General features: G+C 40.2%; 1 protein-coding gene across 1 annotated transcript; it reads right to left on the bottom strand.

The window, feature by feature from the left end:
* Positions 1–2,493: 2,493 nt before the first annotated feature.
* On the bottom strand, positions 2,494–3,535 carry LOC147440761 (protein TERMINAL FLOWER 1-like). Its single transcript, XM_086483336.1, has 3 exons — positions 3,163–3,535; positions 2,733–2,842; positions 2,494–2,628 (listed from the first exon to the last, which is right to left on the bottom strand). Exons 1-3 carry the CDS (start codon positions 3,533–3,535, stop codon positions 2,494–2,496), a joined length of 618 nt encoding a protein of 205 aa, XP_086339462.1.
* Positions 3,536–18,888: the final 15,353 nt, after the last annotated feature.

Genomic DNA, 18,888 nt, shown 5'->3' with positions numbered 1-18,888 from the left:
GCGCGCTAGCGCCGGTCGATCTCGACGAGGGAGCGGAGCTAGTTTTTGTTTTTGGGGGGGGGGGGGGGGGAAGTACTACAGATTCTCCTCCACAGTCACCGTTCCCTGCTCCAGCAGAAGATGAGGACCATGACATGCCTTCACCAGATGCTCGCGGGTTATACTACCAGGTTCATAGAGGAGGTATGGTGGATCTCGGGACAGCACAGGGCAGGAGATTCCGCACACACGTCAACCAATTAATCCACTCCACCTATATCAATTGTTTTCTCAAATTTGATCAGCAAGATCCCTACAACCTCACATATATAGAGACAACCATGCACATGCGTTTCCCCAACCCTGAGGGGCAACAATTCTCAAGGCAATGGTTGCAAGAGCATGTCAAAACATTTCTGAAGAACAAAAAATCTAGTGTGAGGAGAGCGGCAAAGAAGACAATGGAGTCTCCAGAGCGTAGCTATCGGCCAGGAAATGTCCATGATGTGGAGTGGGAGACCGCTATGGGCGAGAAAGAGGACGAAAGGGAAACCGGTGCGAGGATGTATACGCGTCAAGTTGAGGCAAGATCCCATCAGACTCCTACGCATTATGGTTCGGAAGGAAAAACGGCTTGGAAAGACAAATATGTAAGTAAAAATATTAGTTTTATTGTAAAAAATCTAATGTTTTTCATTTAATTAATTGGTTGCTATTTTTTGTCAGTATAACATTACCATGAGTCGCCCGACCACAGAAGTGCAGAGATATAGAGAGAACCATACCGAGTATCAAACTTGGTGTTGGTTGTTTGAAAATCAAATGATCTCTCGAGAGGAGTTCGAAAATGCGTGCAGAAGTCTGCAACATGTAAGTTTAATCTTATCTAAATAATCAAATTGTTGATTTTATATCAAATATTAAATAACAAAGTGTTAATTGTTTCTTTTTTATGGTTTTGCAGAGTCAAGGAGTTCCACGTGAAATGCCGCCAACTCCCCCATGAGCATCCTCTATTTTGTATACGCGGGCCTCGTTTGCCCTATCCCACATGACCATACTCTATTTTGTACACACGGGCTTTTTTTGCCCTTTATGTAAATGCAATACCTATCATTTTTTGGCTCAATACCTCCCCCAATTGTAATTCCACTTATGTAAATGAAATTATCAATCTTTTTTTGGCTCAATGTATTGTCCAATTGTGATATTTTATTGTAATTAATAATAATTTTGTAAAATAACTAAAATAAATAAAAAAATAGATGACCTTTTGGATGGTCCTGCAAAGGACAATCCAAACGGTCATCTGTTTTTTTATAATAAATCCCTTCGCGGTAATGCTCGCGATAAGCCTAACGCCGTAATATGTGAGGGTATTGTTGCAGCAAAGCACGCGATAATATTTGCGGAAATATTGCCGCATCCATTAGCGCATCAGTTGCCGCTAGACCATTACCGCCAGCTTTGCCGCAGTATTTGCCGCGTACAGGAATTTTTATATTTCAAGTTTGTTTGTTTTTTTGCGGTAATGTGAGCGATAATACCACGCATATGTTATAGTGGTACACTTCTAAAATTGTGTAAACAATCAAACAATGCAAACACTTGATCCAAAAAAAGATAGCATCCAAGTGTAGTAGATTTTTCATTTTCACGAGATTCTAAATACATCTACTACCTTCTGACCCAAACTTTACCAACCCTAGTCCTTGATGCTAGCAACACTGCATGCCGTACTGGACTTTATGAGGATCTCCAGTGTTCTGAGGAACGAACATGGGCCAGTCTCAACGGGTTTCTTTTCCAAGCGTGATGACCTTGCACGTTCAATTGGCCCTAGCTAGGGCCATACTTTCTCTCATTACAATAGAGGGAAATCTATGGCCCTTGCGCTTATACATTGGCACCCTATAGCCCTAAGTCCACGTTCAATTGGCCCTAGGGCCATACTTTCTCTCATTACAATAGAGGGAAATCTATGGCCCTTGCGCTTATACATTGGCACCCTATAGCCCTAAGTCCATGGGATCTCTCATTAGAATAAAGGGAAACCTATGTCTTGTACTAAATCTAGAAACTATTTGGATTTCAATACAAATCCCTTCACTGTATTGTGGCAGTTCTCATTTGTGACAATTTTTAAGTTCACTTGTGGGTATGTTAGTTTATATTAAACAAGAAAACACACACACACACACACACACACACACACGTACGCACATTAATAAAGACACGTCATATCAATATTTGTATCTTTCCATGGCTCTCTTGCAAAATTCATTTGCTCACAAAAGTTTGCTTGTTGAATGATAATCCGACTTGGAAAAGATATTTTTCATCAGAAATTTGTGCGCTTATGTAGAGAGAAAATCAATTTAAAAGAAAGAAAAATAAAATCCATTGTTTGTTAGTTGGGTTACAATTTTAGATTCATACCAATATAAAGAAATTTTTGACTTTATTGTCATAATTTCTCGTATTGCTCAGTTTGTTTAAATATCATACGTATCTTTATGAGTCAATATCCACTTGGTAGATTGTTCCCGCAATTGGAAATTGAAGGTTATATCTTTTAATAAAGCCACGGGTGTCGAAATTTGAAGAAAATGGAGTAGTAATGTTTTGAATGCTCTCATGTTTGTGATCCTGCTCAATTGAAAATGTTAGTCCTTCAATATTGCAACCAAAAATTCATGATGTATTCTGCCAATGCACCGTAAAATGAAGCTAGAGTGGCAAAACCTGCATACCTGTTCAAAAAGAAGGTTATAGTACCGATGAACACCATAGGGAGAAGGGAAAAATGTCGGAGCTCGTGGCTCCACATACCTAAGAACAATCTCACCAGCTTCTGTTGCATCTGTGAACAAGTTTTTATTTAAAGACTTCTAGATTATGAGCAAAAACAAATTAAATGTCTGTGTACCTTATCCTTCAAGGCTGATTAGATACTAGAGTTTTACAAACCTAATTACAAAGCCATGCGTTCACTACTTAAACTTGCTAACCTGTCAAGATGAATTATCATATGCTATGTATTTGTATCTAGGCAACAAAGCATACATAGCATATGTGTACATGGGAGAGAGAGAGAGAGAGGCTTTTTGCACTAGCTGGCCTATCGAAATCTCTCAGATGTAACAATATATATATATAGAAGAGAGACCAAGAAAGCAGTACCTTGAGAGGGCGAGATGGAGCCGGGAATGTTTGAAATGATCCAATGGATGACGTTCTTGAGGACAGGGGTTGAAGGATTGTAGGCATCGGGGTCGAGGGTGAGCAGCGTGTAGGAGGATCCGGGGTTCAGCGAGGCCCCAGACAGGAAGACGGCGGGCTGCGCGCTGGTTTGGGCGATGGTGAGGAGGAGGCCATTGTTGACGAGCTGGCTGATGGGCGGCTGGCCGGGAAAGAGAAGCTTCAGCGTGATGTTAGGCGTCCCCCCGAAGACGTCCAGCCATGGCGGTATGGTGCTCTCTGTGAGTGCGCTCGACGCACTCGCGCTCGTTGCCCCCTCGACAATTAACACACACACAAGCCATAGCTGTGTCATAATCGTCGACGTCCTAGTCGACCAAAGAGCCGCTCTTCCGCACGCTGAGATGCAAGACGCTGCCATGCTGCATGCTCTCTCTCTCTCTCTCTCTCTCTCTCTGTGTGTGTGTGTGTGTGTGTGTGTGTGTACCATTCCCTAGCTCGGCAGCCTTCCTTATAAAAGCAACCACTGCACATGCCCCATGCACGTCCATTATAAAAGCAAACGCATCCCTCAATTAATCGACACAATTTATCAACACAAGCCACCAAGTGACTGTTGATTTTGGTGACTCACTTTAGAAACGGCTTCTAGCCACCAATTTCCAAATGTCTCAACTATCACATGATAATGTGACGTGCTAAGGGGTTGTTGCTCTTTTATATTATTTGCAAGACTGTTGAAATTGTTGTGAAAGCTTTGGGCTCATGATAATGGACGTTTCATAACTCCCCAATATGCATATCTGCGACGGTCTATTGGCGTGCCAAACCCGCCCTCTTTCCAATTTGGGTGGACCTCCCCAATCTTGTTGCGGGATACCTGTCGTTTGCCTATGTTACCTATTGTTGGCACTATAAAGATCAAGTTGAGATGGATAGAAGGTTTGTTTTGTGCTTGAATTTGGAAGGAGCTAGAAGAAATCCGAGATGACACAACTCCTAAAACAATGATGAAACAATCACCAATGAGTAGAGAGAGAGAGAGAGAGAGAGAGAGATGCAATGAAATGAAATAAAATGTGTATTTACATCTGCTGAAGGCCTAAAGGATCTTTGAGACCAAAAAATTACATCACCGGCATATGAGCTAAATGTCGAATATGGAAAAATACAAAAGACTAAGGTAACTTCTAACAAAATTGCACCATAAAGATACCTCATGTGATTCCACTCAGAACAGCCAAATCATACCATATATGCATCTCTCTTGCTCTAGGACATACTATTATATTATAAACTTTTCCAAAATCCACAAGAAATCATTTAGGATTAGAATAACTCTATCCGCTATCCATGGGTAGTGAAGTATAGCATCCTGTGTGTGTGTGTGTGTGTGTGTGTGTGTGTGTGTGTGTGTGTGTGTGTGTGTGTGTGTGTGTGTGTGTGTGTGTGTGTGTGTGTGTGTGTGTGTGTGAGAGAGAGAGAGAGAGAGAGAGAGAGAGAGATTGATTTTTATCATGGATTCTGATTATATACCCATTAGGATCAGCCTTTCAGCAAATACACTCAATTCCATTCATAACTGCATGGCCACTCTCGAGGCATGCTATTTGGTATGCAAAATGGTAGGATAAAGGTTGTTATTGCCATAACTTTTTGGACTACCTCAAAGCTGTCTTTCTTATGATGCTTATCCCCATGATTGTGATGGTCGCTCCCTTAGGAAAAGGTTTCTAAAAAGTGAACAATTTAAGGAATTGAATGAGGTGATTCTAGCATTGGCACAGACTCTTGAACCCGGGAGTCATCTGACAAGGAAATAGAAACACTCAACGATGCATTTTTTAACCAAAACAACAAAGTTGAACTTCAAGTGGGACATAGTAGATAAGAGACATGGAGTACCAGAGTCCACTCTCCGAAGCATTGTTCCCTCAACTAGGCACCCTTTGTGGTATTTCTTCATTCCAAAAGCTCAAAGTCATAGTTCATAATTGCTAAAGAGCTAGGCCCTCCCTTTGAGTCGACCACGAATCCATAGTCCACTAGGTCAGGCTCTAATGGAACTCTTTAACTCCGTTTATTAGGCACATGTCCAAAATCACCCCAACTGCAACCTCTAAAAATCATAGTTCTTTTTACGACTACAAAAGCATCGAAATCAATCGCTAACAAAATATACTTAAAATTGCTAAAAGTCAACACTTTTCAAAATTGATCAAAACAGACCTCAAAGAGCCATCCTCTCCCTTTTAGTCATTTGTAGAGTTGCATTACCCTAGGCCATGCTCTAGTGGCATCCCTAGCCTCTCTTTTATAGGCATCGGTCCAAAAGCTCCCCACAAGAGACCTCTAAATGTAACACTAATTATTTTTACAATTTCAAAAGCACCCAATTCAACTACTGCAGCAAGACTAATGCTTGAAACCATAAGAAAACCACTCTTTCCCTAACTCGTCAAAAAGACACATATCCACCATGTCAACAACTTTAATATGGACTACCACATTACCTCTATTCTCACCTAACTCAAAATTGCATAGCTTGCATATCCATTCCTTTGGGAATTATCCTGTTGTAGACTTTCTCCAAGTGGTTCAAGATTGTCTTGTGTTGTCCATACTCCAAATTTGGCCAAGCGCCTATCTTCAAAAGCAGTCAATTGACCCCATTAGTTTTAATATTGTGAAAGCTTATCCCCCTTTACCTTAAAATATAGGTTCTCAATGAAGGGAAGTGGAAAAGAAAAGTCAGATATGATGAAACAATCACCATTATGTGCTTCAAGAAACTCTGAGAGAGAGAGAGAGAGAGAGAGAGAGAGAGAGAGAGAGAGAGAGAGAGAGATGCAATGAATTGAAATAAAATGTGTATTTACATCTACTAAAGTAGGCTAAAGGGTCTACGAGATCAAAAAATTACATCACCGGCATCTGATCTAAATATTGAGTATGGAAAAATACAAGAGACTAATGTAGCAAAAGACTAAGCCAAGAAAATCAAACTATAGAAGATACCCCATGGGATTCCACTCAAAACACCCAAAATTATACCATCTATGCATCGCTCTTGCTCTAGGAAATATTATGTATTACTCTTTCTCGAGGCAATATTATTATATTATAATATAAACTTTTTCAAAATCCACAAAGCAGTCATTTAGGATTAGAATAGCTCTATCAGCTATACATGGGTGGTGAAGCATAGCAGTGTGTGTGTGTGTGTGTGTGTGTGTGTGTGTGTGTGTGTGTGAGAGAGAGAGAGAGAGAGAGAGAGAGAGAGAGATAGATTGCTTTTTATCATGGGTTTCGATGGTGTACCCACTCGGGGAGGTCACCTAGTAAAAATGTAACCTATCATATGAGTTCAACAGAAAGATACTTAAAGTTCTTGAAACTTACAAAAATATATATACAAAAGGCCATTATTTTTTCAAATTTGAAAAAAACTTACAGATTTTAAAAGAAAAGGGTATATTATATCCCTAAGAAAATTCACAAATAAGGGGTTTTACAAACATGTCTTGAACGGACGTGATATGGTAGTTTTACACATAGTGAAACCCCCGAGTGTACCCATCAAGATTAGACTTTGAGCAAATACACTCAATTCTATTTATAGTTGCATGGACCCTCTTGAGGCATGCTATTTGGTATGAAAAAATATTGTTGGAAAAAGGTTGTTAACACCATAACTTTTGGACTTTCTCAAAGTTGTCTTTCTGACGACTCTCATTCCCATGATTGTGATGGTCGCTCCCTTTGGGAAAGGTTGCTACAATGTGAACAATTTAAGACATTGGATGAGGTGGTTCTAGAATTGGCACAAACTCTATAATGGGTGAGTCACTTGACAAGGAAATAGAAACACTCAGTGACACATTTTTTAACGAGAACAACAAATTTGAACTTCAAGTAGGACATAGTAGACAAGAGACATGGAAAGTTGGAGTTCTACTCTTAGAAGCATTGTCCTCTCAACTAGGCACCCTTTGTAGTATCTCTTTATTTCAAAATCCAAAAGTCATAGTTTAAAACTTTTGAAGAGCTAGGTCCTCTCTTTGAGTCATCCACAAAGTCGTCTTTCACTAGGTCAAGCTCTAATGGCACCCTTCGCCTCCCTTTTTATAGCACAAGTGCAAAAGCACCTGAAAGTGCAAAAGAACCAAAGTCAAACCTCAAGTCAACCGTTAATAAAATCTATGCTTAAAAACACTAAAGGTCAACACTTTTCAAAATTGATCAAAATGGCTTCCAAAAATCCATGCTTTCCCTACGAGTCATTCATAGAGTTGTAGTCCCTACACGCCATGCTCTAGTGGCATCCCTAGCCTCTCTTTTAAAGGCATTCATCACCCCAAAAGAGACCTCCAAAAGTAACATTATTGATTTTTACAATTTTGAAAGCACTCAATTCAATTGCTAAACCATAAGAAAACCACTCTTTCAGTAACTCACCAAAAAGTTGCCTATCTACCACATCAAAATCTTTCATACGGACTACCACATTAGCATCCTCATAATCCTTTCCTCTATCCTCACTGGCACCATATTAGTGAATTTGGGAATTTCACGATTTCCACTTTCAAAATGAGCTTAAGATTTGATCACATGGACAAATCTTACCCAAATTTTTGAGAGCATGGTTTGGCCGAAGACCTTTTCAAGTACTACCTTTTGGAAATCTTTGGTCTTAAAAAACAGTTTGAGATTGTCCATACGGCCATATCTTCAAAGCAATGGTGATTTCCAAATTGGTTCTAGAGTCTTAAAATCTCTAATATGGTGTTAAATTTAGATAATTACTACAATGAATTTCAAGCAAAAAATAAGTCATTTTGAATTAATTAAAAGCAAAAAATTCTGAAAAAGACTCAAAAAAATTTAGATAAATAGTAGAGCTTAGAAACCCTATAAAGAATCCTAGGATAAAAATATCAGCTTACATATATATATAATTAGGAACTTACTATGTCAAGAAGTTACTAATTTTAGATTGTTTCCAAAAATTAGTCATGAATTCTTATGGTTGAACTAAGGTATAAAGAGTTACAAAAACGATATTAAACCACAAGAATCTTCTATAATGAACTAAATTATCGCAAAGGGTTTAAAAATTAGGTTATGGAAGTACGACATGGAATGGTAAAATCAGGTTTGATAATTTACGTAATGATTAGACGTCTCGTCCTTTTTTATAAGGATAAAAGTCATGGCTCCCAAGAGGACCCGGGTGAACCAGCCAACTAAAGAAGATGATAGTATTACAAAGAGGTCGAGTGCCTCACACGATCCCGAGGTTGGTCCAAGAAATAGGCCTATGGACGAGAGTGTTCGGGTCCCTGAGCTTCAACAAATACCTTACCATTCCCATGTGGGTCTTCGTTGTAAATTAACATTCTTTTTAAGTAATAACACTACATCCGTTAAAGAGTGGATAAAGACGGGAAATGATTAAATTGACCAAAAAACCGAAGGGTATCTTCCAAGAAACAATTGTACAATTTTTGTAAGCTACGAAAAAAATATTTTTGGTTAATCTGGTTGAATTAGGAAAGATATGATTGATCATCCTTAAGCCAACTTGTCTCAAGACACCTCCAACCCCTTGATATATTTTGATGAATAATGATGACTATAAGGTCACACATAAGTCGGTTACCCCCATGAATGATGAGTCTCTACTTTGTCATGTTTTGATGTTTCTACATAAATTAGGATACCATTTTTTATCATGGGAGAGTCGCCCAGTTGTATGGGGACCCCAAACTTTTGGTGATATTTTCACTCCGAATTATGAATAAGAAATGGGTGTCATTTTTCACCCTTAAGTGATCTTGAGACAAGAAGAGTATTGGTCATGGTTATTATGGTCAATGTTTTGGACAGTACCATGTCTTAAGTTTAAAGATGCTTGTTTGCTAAAGAACATTTTTCGATACTGATTTCAATATGAATCATTGTGTCGGAAAGTTAAAATGAACTAATATTTTAAATGTGAAACGGTTGTGGTAGTAATTAAAAAACAAAGAAGCATGTGTGAGTGCGGGGTGGTAAGTGGGGATCGACTAAGGTTGTCGATCATAGACAAGTGGATCTGATTAGTCAGGTAACTATCCATTCTTACACACTAACGTTAGAAAACTTCTTCAGTGGAAGAGTAGTCCACCAGCGGATGTGCCCTCACTCATGTAGAGGGAAAAAAGCATTGGATGAAGATACCTTATCCCATTTGCGGAAGTTGTAGGGTTGAAAAAGTTTTTGGAGCCTTTAGATTTTATTCCGTTTTTTCTTGGGAGACAGGACTATGTCTTTTTCTAGGGCTATAGTCCCAAGCTATTTCCAATGGCAAAGGTCTATTCCCCAAATTCTTCTTACTTGAGAACTTTAGTTTTCATTAGGCCTAGAGACCTGTCAAGGACCCCATCACGACTTGAGAGTCAGGGGGTTGAGGACCTCTCATTCAGTTAGGAAAATGTAAACCTTTAAATTCTTACAATGACTCATGTCAAAGGTAAGAACTAGGTATGAGTAAATATATTTCATAAAGGTAAACCTTTAAATTCTTACAATGACTCATGTCAAAGGTAAGAACTAGATATGAGTAAATATATTTCATAAATAATTTTGTCTCGTTTTAACTCTAAGATTTCTTTTTAATGCTCTTAAGTTTTTAAAGTGTATGCATACAATGAATCATGCTTGGGGAAGATATGTTTTTCTCAAGCACCAAGTAAACTTTGTCAATCTACTATGAAAGATGACTACTAGCTTAGTAATTCACATGCTTGCAGGTTCTTAGTCTCTCAAGCACCAAGTAAACTTTGCCAATCTACTCTAGAAGATGCAAGGGTTAAGTAACCACATGCTTGTGATAGGTGAGTCTTCCAAGCACCAAGTTGAATAAGTGACCATTGTGGAAGGATTTCAATGGGTAAAACAATGATCCTCTACCCAAAGTAAAAGGACTAGCTACGACTTATTTTCTCTGCTCCATAGTCAAAGACGACTATGATTTCAAGAGAGAGATAATGTCATGAAAATTGATGTTTAATTTTCTTTTTTTCTTTTCCATCTTAATTTGGTCACTTAAGTCTCGGAAAAATAAAAGAGAACGAGTGAAATTGGTTAAAGTGCTTATAGACTTAGTTTGTCAAAGGCTTGGGGGACCAAAGGAAAGAAGTCTATAAAAGAACGAGGATAATTGTCATTTAATAATCTCAGGTCATAGGTATAAATCAATAAAGAATAAATCTATCACGAGCAACCTTGATCAAAGATACAGAACAAAGGAGATTAATTAGAGCAATTACAGGAGTCTAAAAATAACATTTAACTTTGTAAATTCTAAGCTATCAAATTAACTCATTAAACTCTAGGTATGAAGTCTACAAAGACTTAGCGTAAAATTAAAACTTACTAGAGTTAGCTTATGTTTAGCAGGTTTTGAGACCAGCTTTGTAGTACCTCCAAAGGACTGTGCTAAGGTTGGGCACAGAAGGCGAATCTTTAAATCCGCAGGTAAGTTTAATATTTACCAATGTTCATTCTAATTTAGCAAGTTCTAAATTAGAAGGCTAACTCTAGCCTGGGTTAGCTTCATAGAGCCTCCAAAAGCCTCTAAAGGATAGCGCAAAAGTCTTGCACATGAGTTAGTTTGTTTACTTAATGAAAGGGAAATCCATCTGCTCCAATCTCTCACCCTGAAAACCACATGTAGACACCATTGATAGAAACCGTCGCCCCTATTTGTACCGCACCATCAAAACTGAACGTCAATTGACGGTGTGAACGGTCAGAAATCTTTGTTGCCTCTTAGATCTTCCTGTGCAGCTATGTGGAGTTGTTGGTACATCGTCGTCACCATCTTGCAAATGCAATGACAGGCAGCATCCAACGTCTTTGGATAAATTGCAAGCACCCATCTGCTCCCATCTCGCACACCCTGAAAACCATCTGCAGACACCATCGATAGCCACCATCTCCCCTCTTCGCACCCTAGGCGCATCAGTTGAACGTCAATTGATGACGTAAATGCCCTCTCCGTTGCAAAAGAGAATAGGGCTAGTTGCACTCACATGCGTTTATAAGGCGTCCTGGCAAGCCTCCCATATCCGCAAGCTCCACCTAGCCATCGCCACGCCGAGTTAGAGCTCTGAAATTTTGCGAAAAACCCACTAGACATCAGATCCAAATTTGGCTTTAGGCGGTGGATCCTTGGCTGCATGTCATGTGTTGCAACGAGAGTAGACGACCTCTGTGATCAGACTGAAGTTGTGAGGGTTTTGGCATCGGCAAGCCGTCCACTTCGACTATTACAATTAAGTAGGAATTGTTTCTCCGGTCCTCAAGCATGGTGATCTTGTGGATGAGGCAGAGCTTTGACGTTTCCCGTGATGGGATTGCACACAAACAACACCCGGCATTCAGTAAACAAAGGAAACTCCATGCTGATGCAATCATCGATGCATTCAACGACATAGGCTTGAGTCAGGTGAGCCACTTGCCAAGGGAGGGGCCATAAGTGCATGCAATTGGCCAATTGTGCAGAGAAAAAAACAGGGTTGTCTGATGTTGCTTGCATTCGACGACATAGGCTTGAGTCAGGTGAGCCACTTGCCAAGGGAGGGGCCATAAGTGCATGCAATTGGCCAATTGTGTAGAGAAAAAAACAGGGTTGTCTGCATAGAGAGCTCTTGGAGTGTGAGCTCAAGAACCTTCCTGATAGGAGCATTGAGTTCCATCATCGGCATTTTGCCCGAAATCGCACCATGCTAGTGAGTGGAAGCCATGGTTTATGATGACTTCAAATACTCCAAATACTCAAATCCATCACCACATTGTAATAACCACACCCTGTTGCGTTGAACCTATGTGTTGAAAAAGCCTAACAGTGAACTGCTTGCAGCCTAGACGGATAGGTAGTGTCATCAAAACTTCACTCACAAAGGACGTGAAATGGGCTTCTTCAAATCAAGGAACCTATTTGCATTGCGTTTTTTGCAAGGGCAATGCCAACAGACTTAAAAGATAGGAGAAATTTAGTGTCTATGCAGAGTGAATTTGCCTTTAAAATTTACCACACAGGCTTTATATTTTGTATTGAACAAGAGGCTAATGAACCATGGAGAGTGTTTCATTTTCTACTGCCACCTCTGAACCAACAAAACCAATCGATCAAGGAGAGCAGACAGAGGCACTGCAGCCCAAAACCTTCAGGACTTACACACCCATTTGCAAGCCTATGTCCTACAGTCCTCTGCTAAGTGTACCCTTGCCATTCTAAAATAGAAAGGGTCTATCACAAGAAGTTTTGGACAAATTCTCACAATAATTTCCACATTGTGACTTACCTCAACATCATGAGCTTCTGTGAGGGAGGCACCGCATACCTAGCTAGGTACGATTGGGGGCAGGGGACCGCCGGCCCGGTGGGGGTGCCAGCAGTCCCCTGCCCCCAATCGTACCTAGCTAGGTATGCGGTGCCTCTCGAACAGAAGCTCATGATGTTATTCATTGTATGAAAAACACTGGAAAAGACTCCATTTTCCTACATGAGAAAATTTCTAAAACTTCTTGTATATGTATCAATCGTATTGGAGCTCTTGTCATTGAACCTACTACCAGCAAGGCATTTTTTGTGAAATACAACTTCCAATACTTTCAGCTCTCTTTTCAAAAGCTCGCATAGGCAGGTAGTTGACGTGGCTACTAGTCATCACAATATAATCAGACGTCGATGACTTAGTGTTGGACATCACCTCCATCGGTGCCCAGTCAATGGCTTGAAACTGCAGTACCAGTTGGTCGTCCAATGTCTTTAACTTCACCAGCTCTCCAACGTCTTTAACTTCACCAGCTGGCCTCTCTCTCTCTCTCTCTCTCTCTCTCTCTCTCTCTCTCTCGTGGTGCGCACATGGCGTCGTTCATCCCTGCGTTCAAACGGCTGAGCTGGACGTCCACCTAATGGCCAAGATTTTCACAAAGTGTACCGGCCTCCCCCCCACGGCCAACTTTTGGGCTCGAGTGCTGATTGGAGGAGCAAGAGTATATTGCAGCTTTTCGTCAGACTGTTGCAGCTTTTCGTGAGCGTGCTGGCCATCCTGTGTGACACCCATGTCTCAGGCCAAGGATTTTTACAGTGGGACGTGGTGGCCATGAGCTGCCAGCAAAGCATGGCCGCCTGTCCCAGTGTGACAGGGGCCTGAGCGTGCTGCAAAAGCTACAGCGCTGTGGCGTGGAGCATCTTGATTGGTTAATTCACCTGCAACGCGATCTAAGCAATAATTGAGTTAAGCGTTCCTTCAACGACTGCCTTGCATGTGCACAAAGCTGCAATCGGCGAGCATCCGTTAGTGAACGATCTGGAAGGCAAATGGTACATGTGCACGCTACATCTCTCTCGGAAGGGACGCATCTCAATGCGTAGCAATATATGATTAGAGAAAACATGTGAGACAAACTGCTTCTACACAAAAACGCTGCCTATAATAATTTAGAGTATTGGGATGTTTAATAAGATGCATACCACCATTTTCTAAGTAGCTATAAAATAGCCAATCAATAAATAGGTTTTCCTTTGGGCTAGTACCTTGGACCTTAAACACCAAGAAGCGTAGAGCGTCAGCGTAGAACTACAACTGGACGAGGGCGAAGGGGGTGTTCGTGGGATGGGAAGAAACTCAAAGAAAAAACACTAAGAAGAGAGTGGGTTATGAAATAGCTGCCTCGAGCTCTTTAACAATGAAGCTGCTAAGAAAATGTAAAATTAGAACTTGATTGGAGGATCCATTCGAGTGCGGTGACCTGAGCCAATTTTTCATTATCAAATTTTAATTGAATGCAAATAAGGTTGGCAAGGCGCTTAATAATAAGTAGCCATAATTCTTCATTTCGTGGACCCTTGACATAGAACATAAATCTTCTCTTTAAGCTTAATCAATATCCTCTATCTTTTGTCTTTGTCTTAACTCCTGTTTTGTGTCTGACAGAGAGGACATGTATTCACAACAGTTGACGTTTTGAATGCACAAGCACGACTCCAGCTCAAGAACACCACAAGGTCCGTTATGTACATCCAATTCCCTATGCCTATGTGTTTGCTTGGCACAACACATAAATGCTACAATACAAGGCACGACTTCCATTTCTTATTATTTTTGGAGAGACCACAATGCCAATTCTCCACCTTACTTTTGTATCGTACTTCTGCATGATGTGCATTGTATACTTCGCATTTTCAATATGTGGCCCTTCATTGCAAGACGAAATGTTTAACTATCTAGATTGTTTTTTTGTAGCTTGACTCAAAGATCGGTGTGTAGCTTGGACAATCAAAAAACACATGTACAGCATTGTAGTCAGTAAAGCAAGTCATTTCTTATTGCAATCCATTGATGCTTTATTCATTTGCTCGTTTTAGAATTTTTCACATTGCTTCCTTCGATTTGGTTTACCTACTATCCATGCTAATCCGAACGGCTTTTGACCTTATCTTAAGACAAATTGTGAATGTAACAAGGGGTACATTGGCAGATCATGTTTGTTATAGCATTCATTGCTACAACATTGTATATCAACGCCCACCAAGCAAGACTAGTTGAAATAGGACGTGCTCATTATCAACATTTGAAGCACGGCAAAGACGATTGAGAGAAAGCGAGCAAGAGCAGCAAATAACCGCAAGCAAGAGAGAAGGTGCCAGAGACACGTTTGCAGAAGAGACGGGGAAGGCACTCTTCTGGCCCTTTGTTTTTTTAGTAGGAGGTGATAGTAGGAGGAGAAAATAAACACACTCAAATGAAGCAGCTCAACGTTGCTGAAACAATATTATTATGATGGGCAATCCAAGCCCCCTGAGTTGGAGAAAGAGGCTAAAGAAAAGGCTATTGAAGCTCCTATTCAAGCAGAGAACTGCCAATTTAAGGGAAGAAGGGAGAGCTCGAGAAAGAAAAGACTGTTGAAGATTCTATTCGGTAGAGAACTGCAAAGAGGAGAAGGGAGAGGAAATGAAAAAAATGGAACATGAGAAAGAAGCAAAGCAGAATAAGTGAACAAAGAGGCGGCCAAGAAAGGAAAGGTAAAGAGATAGCATCAAGAAGACACATATCCTCCCCTTGAAGGCATTCATTGTTGAAAGCCAATATGATCTAGTGGACAAAATATAGTACTTGTGTTGAGGGTGGTCAAGGCAATGGGACTAGCAATGAAGGATGTGGTATGGATGATTCTTTGACTCTTTCAAGGATGACAAGATAGTTTTGAGTATAGTTGATGTTATTTTTTATTTGAATGCTCATTGTGAAACTTCATGGAACGCTTAGATTGTCTTCAATTATCGTCGAATCTTGGAACGGTTTGGCTGAACATTCCATAATTGATTTGAGGCCCGAACATGGCATGGATACACTTGAATGTAACGTTGAAAACTTCAATTTTGGGGGTGATTCGAGGGAGGCCATGATACACCTGAGTTGAGGCTGAAAAGATTGTTTTAATAGATGAGAGTTGTAGGGCTGTTTTGAGGCCGAAAGCAGCAATGGATAGTGATGGTTGAAAATTGGTTAGTAACAAGGGCGTCTTTTGAGTTGATATTGGGGCATGGAGTGGCCATGTAGGCAAGTAAAATGTATTCATGGCCGAGTTGCATGCATGTATTCGTAAAGATTGTTGTGTGCCACCCAAGAGCCTCCTCTCCACTCATGGAAAAGCACCTAGTCAATAAGCTCATTTAATAGCTCAATCTTTGTGTTATAGATCATGTGCATGACATGGAGTTTATGCCCAAAAGGTGGCCTAACTTGGTTAATGTTATTGACTTATGGATGAGTTGTTTGAGTACAATGTATTGTTTAAACTTGGGCAAGGTGATCTATCTGATAATGTTGGTGTATGCAAAAGAGCGGTGATGCATAGGGAGTGAGCTTTTGTTCATATGTGCATCAAGGCTAGAGGTGGTCAATTTATACCACCTCGATGGAGGTTTATGGAGCAGCAATGGTACAATTAATGGATCAACTCGACATACCTTTTTGTACTTGCATGAAGTCATGAAATATGATGGTTGGGCATATGGAAGGGACACGATGAGATGAATGAGCCAAGAAAAAGAATCATATGGCTGATTGCATTGGGTTGTGACTATGGAACCATGGCCACTTATACTATCCATAAGAGAATGACCACATATGGAGTAATGTTTAACAACCAGTTGCAAATTGTAAGATCACATGTTAGCATCCCGTGCATGTAATGCATCTCTATATCTACAAAAGGTATAATTTCTTCTCATTTTTACTTCATACATTGGCTAACTCCAAGTCTCAATCGTGTCGTGAGGTCGTGGATGCTTCAAAGAAACTTCAAGAAGAGTCTGTACAAAGCCTTGCAAACAAGCCAAAACACATTATTAAAGGTACACTTATATCAACTTTTTTTATTTGTTTCTTAGATCCCAAATTGGTTTGAAAAAAATGTTAACTTGCAAAAATATCATCTATGTGGAAGGCATACAAAAGAAATTTACAAAAATACTCCAACTTAAAGATCCCCTAGGAGACACCAAAATCCAATCAAGCAATGTGATTGTCATATAAGTACCTTGCAAGTGCCACCTAAAAATTACCGAATGAAGATTAGGCAAAGAGCACGTCTACAATGGCTAGAGGTCCGACACAAATGCTCCACATGTGTTGCTACAAACCAACATCTATTGCACTATTTTCTAGAAAGCAACATTTAATTCACGAATGTCCATGAACTGAACTGAATTGCATTTTATTCATGAATGTCCCTACATCGAGCTGGCTTGCTTCTATTTCACGAACTATTGATTAATCATGGCACGCTACTTTTTAAACTTGTAAACATCCATAATAACCTCGCAAATAATACAGAAAGATCAAACATAGGAATAAGATTCCAACAAACATGGGTTTTACACTTAACCCATATTACAATAAAAGACAGCTATTGGATTTGGCATGGTCAAGAGAGCTATCAAGAAATATTTTGAGTTGGGAGCTAAGAACTTAGGAAAGCGACTAAAAATTTTAACAATCTTGGTGGGAAAAAGCATGAATAAGTCATAACCTTTTCCACATTTGGAAAATGGCCCTTTTTCTCACATGTCCTAAAATCAGTAACTTATCTTGTAGTTATTTATGTGTGGGCTCCCTTTCTTAAACTTGCAAGCAATAATGAGCCACTCGGGCGAAATTGACCCTCAACAATGGTTCATTTTCTATCCTTTTTGCAAGCAACACGTGGATTCATAGGGAAGAAAATAGAGATATGATGTTGTCAAAATCGACGATGCGGAAGCGTAGAGACCAAGGGGAGTGAGCATGAGAGAACGAGAGAGAGAGAGAGAGAGAGAGAGAGAGAGAGAGAGAGTCTCTTGAACCAATCAACCTTGGCAATGAATAATTGAATGTGTATACAATGGAGGCAAGGAGTTGCTTATATAGCAAGCCCAGTAAATTTCCCTACCCAAGACTACCCAAGACTTTGACAAATAAGTAAAATAAATACCTAGAAGCCAAACTAAATAATGGGATCACATTGGGCAACTCACTTGAGATGCCAAAACTCTAACACCCTCTTTGCAGCTCATAGTGGACATCAATAGTGAGACCAAGCCGATGAAGAAGCTACCATGGACACCCCAATAGAATGCCTCGGACTACTCGATACACCTCGGTGTTGCTCTCAACTTTGTACCTGAAAGTAATGCCATCTTGAGCATCGGTTGCCTTTGTAGAAACTTTGAACTGTAGACCATACTACGTCCAATAATCCCCATTCGTGAACTATGAACACACCACGTCCAAAATATAAAACTCCAAGATAATGTACTCTGGAACACATCCTGTCCATGATCCGACCAACAATGATGAATTGGCGCGCCCATCCATACTGTTTTAGACGTCTGATTGGTTCCCTACCAGATGCATGTGCATTGAATTCCAACCTATAGGTCCAAACACCAATAACTTGAACTCCAACATAAGGGTCCAAATTAATTATAGGGAGCATTGCTTGCCCCTCTCTGCCACTTACAAGCCTCTCTCTGGCTGAAGCTAGTGGTGACATCGATCTTTATGTGACTAGAAGGTGGGAGTCCGTGCCAGTGTAGTCACCGCCACGCCAGCAACCTCCTTGTTGTCCTTCCCTGAGACACTATCACTGCTTTCCTCTTGTTGCTTGCTTTTACCTTTGTCCTTTGTAGAATATCTGTCTTTGCCTTTGGATTTGCAATTCTTGGCCAGATGACCACGCTTTCCACATTTGTGACAACGGTACTGCATCCTCTTTTTGGAATCCGAAGCAGAAAGTGCTTCATCTTGTGCTTACACTGTCTCATAAATCTGAATTTTGCCTCGACTTACCAACACGCCTTCCTCCTCAATGAGAAAAGAGCTGAGATCATCAAATTCCAACTTTTCTTTCATGACTTGTAGCCGAAGTGTCCTAGCCACTGTTTCATACTCTTTAGGCAACTTCGTGAGAACCAAAGTAGCTAACTCGGTACTCGTTTGTGCACTCTTCATAGCCAATAGTTGATCATGAATAACTTTAGTCTTCATAAGAAATGATTGCATGGAACTTCCTCGTGGAAAGTGGATGGCAAATAACTGTCCACAAGAAGGGTGACTGCTTGCATCGTAGAATCCCGATCAAACATTCCTACGAGCTTGAACCGCATTT

The sequence above is a fragment of the Adiantum capillus-veneris genome, chromosome 15 (genome assembly GCF_014529385.1).
Source record: "Adiantum capillus-veneris isolate H3 chromosome 15, ASM1452938v2, whole genome shotgun sequence".
NCBI classification, from domain to species: domain Eukaryota; kingdom Viridiplantae; phylum Streptophyta; class Polypodiopsida; order Polypodiales; family Pteridaceae; genus Adiantum; species Adiantum capillus-veneris.
This window is presented reverse-complemented; position numbering and strand designations above follow the sequence as displayed.